Below are 4450 nucleotides of genomic sequence, written 5' to 3'. Positions count from 1 at the left end.
ATTGACAAGGTTATATGCCTTATCATCGTCAACCTTCCTGGTTAATTTATCAAAGAACTCCAACAAATTTGTGAGGCATGATCTCCCACGCATAACACCATGCTGATGACTCCTAATCAAACCCTGCCTTTCCAAATTCATGTATACATTACCTCCCAGAATTTTCTCAAGTAACTTATGTACACCAGATGTTAGGATTGTTGGTCTATAGTTCCCAGGTTTTTATTTGCAGTCCTTGTTGAAACAGAGTACGACATTCGTTACCCTCGAGTCATCCGTGACCTCACCCATGACTGACATAGACTGGGACTGCCAGCTGGGTCGCCCGAAATTTCTTCTCTGGTCTCTTGAATTCTTCTTGCGTATATTTTGTCAGGACCAGAAGTTTGATCCGCCTTCACACATTATACTGCGTACAATATCACCTCTGTGCTGAGAAGGAATGTCCCCAAGATATGACCGCTAATTTCGCTCAGTTCCAAACTCTTTCTCCACCATAAACATAAAGAAGATGTATTCATTGAGGACGTTGTCCATCTCTGGCACTTCCAAATATACATGTCCACTATGCTCCTCGATGAGTCCTATTCTCTCTCTAGTTATTCTTTTTCCTTTAATATACTTAAGGAACCTCTTTGGTTTCTCCGTAACCGACTCACCCACGGCTATTTCGTGCCCACTTTCGCCCTCATGATTTCTCTCCTCAGTAAGCTCCTGTTTCTCCTATATCCTTCTAGGAATTCCCTTGATTCCAGCTGCTTGCAACTGAGCCATGTCCTTTTTTCTGGTCAAAGCCTCAATATATCTTGACTTCCATGGTTCATTATTCCTACAAATCTTGCCCTTCAATTTCAAAGAAACATATAGATCTTGTACTCTAACTATCGCACTTGAAAGGCCTTCCGCTTGCCTTTCCCTGCAAACAATCTACTCGAATTAAATCATGGAACTCCTGTGTAATTCCAGCAAAATTCGCCTCCCCCCAATTTAGAACTTGATTCTGGGGACCTGTTTCATCATTCTTAATAAACAGTTTTAAGGTCAATAGAACGATGGTTACTGGTCCCAAAGGGTTCCACCTCTGTCACTTTAGTTATACTGTCCTGCCTTATTTCCCAAGAGTCGGTCAAGATTTGTCCCTTCCCGAGTCGGACCTCTGTATACAGATTTTGAAATGTTTTCTGAACGCACTTCACAAATTCCACCCCATCTAACAATAAACACTATGGGAGTCCCAGTGTATGTCAGAAAAATTAAAATCTCCTACTACAACAATGCAATTGCTCCTGCAAGTACCACAATATCCCTGCATATTTGTTCCTCTAATTGCCATTGAGTAATTGGGGACCTTAAATACAACCCCAGTAATGTCACCAACCCGTCTTATTTCTCTACTCCACCCACAAAGCCTCACTGTGTGATCCCTCAGTTATTTCATCTCTGATTACTGCGATGATATTCGCCTTATACAAAAATGCAAATCCCACTCCATTTTATCCACCATTTCTGTCCCGCCTAAACCACCTGGCACATAACTCTGCGTGTATTAATTGCTTTTGTGTAAAGAATACTTCTCAGTGTCACTGTTACCTGTTTCTGCCGTCACTGCTCTGTTTGGTGAAGAACTTTCTGTCGGTTTCTGAGTTGAATATGTCACGTTGTTGTCATGTTCAGCAGTGTTTGGATCTGAAGGAATGGAGACATAGTATAAGAATGATTCAAAGATGGAACTCTTTAATTCAGATATTTCCCAATAATTCCCAGCGTGCCACGTATTTCATGGAGGCAAGAACCCAGTAGTATTTTCACTGAGTTAGAAATCCAGAGACTCAGCGAACACTCTGGGGACCTGTTTTCAAATCTTCAAACTGCAAATGGTGAAATTTTAATTCGATGCAAAGTAACATATCTGGCCTGAAGAATCTACTGAATGCCATGAATCCATGTGCATTTGCTGAAAACAAATGACGCCACTGACTAAGTAATCTCTTTCAGGGAAGGAAACCTCATCTGCTCTGAACTGCAAGTGAGTACAGACCTACAGCAACGTTCTTGACGTTCATACACTCTGAAATGGCCTAACAATCTATCCTGTTGCACCAATCGCTTCGGCGTTTCACAAAGAAACAAATCCAGATGGATCGCCTGGCATCGAACGAAGCACTGGGAAAGATGATGGTCTAATAAGCCCTCTCACCCTGCAAAGTGCTCCTTACTAACACCTGACAATAGTGATAAATTTGCCAAAGTTATTTCACAGATTAGTCCGTTATTAGTCTAATCTTGCTTACATCGTCGACCGTGGAGACAGTTAACCAGATGTCACCACCGCCATCATAGATATGTCCTGTCCCACTTGCAGAGGTGGTGGCACAGTGACCTAAAATCAGAATGAATTTCACCTAGAAGTCCTCTGCATGGACACTAGTCCCTTACCTTCTTCTGACGTCAGATTAAACATGATTAAGAAAACTTATGCTGATTACCACAACTGAGGAATCAGGACTGCTACATGCTGCACAATGTATGGGATAAGCATCAAGTCAGGCAAGTATGCAAAATGTACAATGGATGTGTGGGGAATTGCAATATTCATCACCGACAGTGTGTTAGCAGTAGCACTGTTGATCGACCTGTTCGGGTCCAAAAGATAAAGCTGCTAGAATGGGGCCATGACAGGTGGTGAGGGGGTGAAATGCACTTGCTTTCATCCTTATCACTATGCCGACTGCAGATGCATCTGCACAAGAAAATATTGTCAAGAGTGACTACCGCATAGTTCTTGCCGAGACGAACTTAAAAACCATCCAAATGTGTTATCTGGCACTGTCACCATGCTAAATGAGACAGACTTCAAGCAGATCTAGCAATTTCAGGTTCGATGAAGCCCGGTCGGAGATCAACAGCAACAAAATTGTCTTCCATCAAAATCGGCACCATATTGTTGAGCATACTCCCCACTCAAACCTTTAAATAAAATGATGGAATCAAACTTTTTTCGTGGAATGTGCAGGATGGTACAGCCGGAGTAGCACCAAGCATACACAAAAATGCCGCATCAACAAAATGAAGCTGCAAAAAACGGCTACTTCAAGGGAGGGATGAGCGAGGTAGAATTGACTGGTAGATGAGCCCAGCATGAAAGGCAGTGAAACAGCAATGGCGAGAGATTCTGGGAGTAATTCAGGAGACACAGCAGAGATTCAAACTGAGGAAAACGAACAATGGTATAGGTAGGTTCAGGCAACCACAGTGACGAGGGAAGCGATCCCATAAACAATGGATCAGAAGTACCACATGCAGTGAATGGTGTTTTTACGTAACAACTCATTGCAGGAGGAGCCACAAGTACCCCCATCCTAAATGATGGAAAAGCACAACACAGTTGAAATCAATAGTATGAAACGTTTGAGGCGTGGTGGCTCAGTCGTTAGCACTGCTGCTTCACAACGCCAGGAACCTGGGTTCAATTCTTGCCTCAGGCAACTGTCTGTGTCGAGTTTGCACATTCTCTCAGGAAACTGTATGAGTTGCCGCCCACAATCCAAACATGTACAGGTTAGGTGAATTGGCCATGTTGGATTGTCCATCGTGTTAGGTGTATTCATCAGGGGTAAATGTAGGGTTGTGGTGGGATACTCTTCGGAGAGTTGGTGTAGATTTGTTGGGCAGAAGGGCCTGTTTCCATACTGTAGGGAAACTCATATCAGCATTCCCAAGTGAATTAGCCATCTTGGCCTCCTTCAATTATTCCCAGCATCACAGACAGAAGTTTTCAGGCTTCTTATTTACTCAGCACAGTGAAAAGATACTGTTGAAGACATTGGATATTGCAAAGCTACTGAGCTCTGAGACTATTCCGGCAATAGTAAGGAAGACGTATACTGCAAAACTTGCCGTACTCTAGCCATGCTCTTTCAAAACAATTCCAAATCTGGCATGAACACTGCAGTGTACAAAATTTCCTAGCTATGTCTCATCCACTAGATGCAGGACAAATCCAAAATATTCATTTTCTATCGCACCAGTCAACTCTCGATCTTCAGCAAAGTGATGGAAGGTGTCATCAACAGTGAGATAAAGCAGCACCTGCTCAGCAATAACCCGCTCAGTGACGCCCAGTTAAGTTCCACCACAAAGACTCAGCTCCTGCACTCATTACAGCTTTGGTTCAAGAGGAAAATTCCAGAGATGAGGCGCAAGTGTCAAACCTTGACACTGAAGCTGCATTCGAATGAGTGAGGCATCAGAAGCATGAACAAAAATGGGATTTATGGGTGTCAAGGTCAAATATTCTACTGCTTTGAATCAAACCTTCATATAGAATTTGATACTATGGTTTGGGGTCAAACATCTTAGCTTCATGGCGTCACTGCAGGGCTTCCTGGCGTTAGAATTTTCGGTAAAACTATCCTCAACATGTTCATCAATTACGTTCCCACCGTTTTAA

At 42.9% G+C, this 4450-nt stretch overlaps 1 protein-coding gene across 1 annotated transcript in view; it reads right to left on the bottom strand.

Moving 5' to 3' along the window:
• Positions 1-1590: 1590 nt before the first annotated feature.
• Positions 1591-4450, bottom strand: part of LOC122546902 (pancreatic secretory granule membrane major glycoprotein GP2-like) — a gene marked incomplete at its 3' end in the record, with an annotated part of 9819 nt that continues 6959 nt past the window's right edge. Inside the window, exon 4 of the mRNA XM_043685518.1 lies at positions 1591-1686. Coding sequence (XP_043541453.1) covers positions 1591-1686 — 96 coding nt within the window. The remainder of the gene's footprint in view (positions 1687-4450) is intronic.

Source organism: Chiloscyllium plagiosum, unplaced genomic scaffold (genome assembly GCF_004010195.1).
Source record: "Chiloscyllium plagiosum isolate BGI_BamShark_2017 unplaced genomic scaffold, ASM401019v2 scaf_6567, whole genome shotgun sequence".
Taxonomy (NCBI): Eukaryota; Metazoa; Chordata; class Chondrichthyes; order Orectolobiformes; family Hemiscylliidae; genus Chiloscyllium; species Chiloscyllium plagiosum.
Note: the sequence above shows the minus strand (reverse complement) of the source record. Positions and strands in the feature narration are given on the sequence as shown.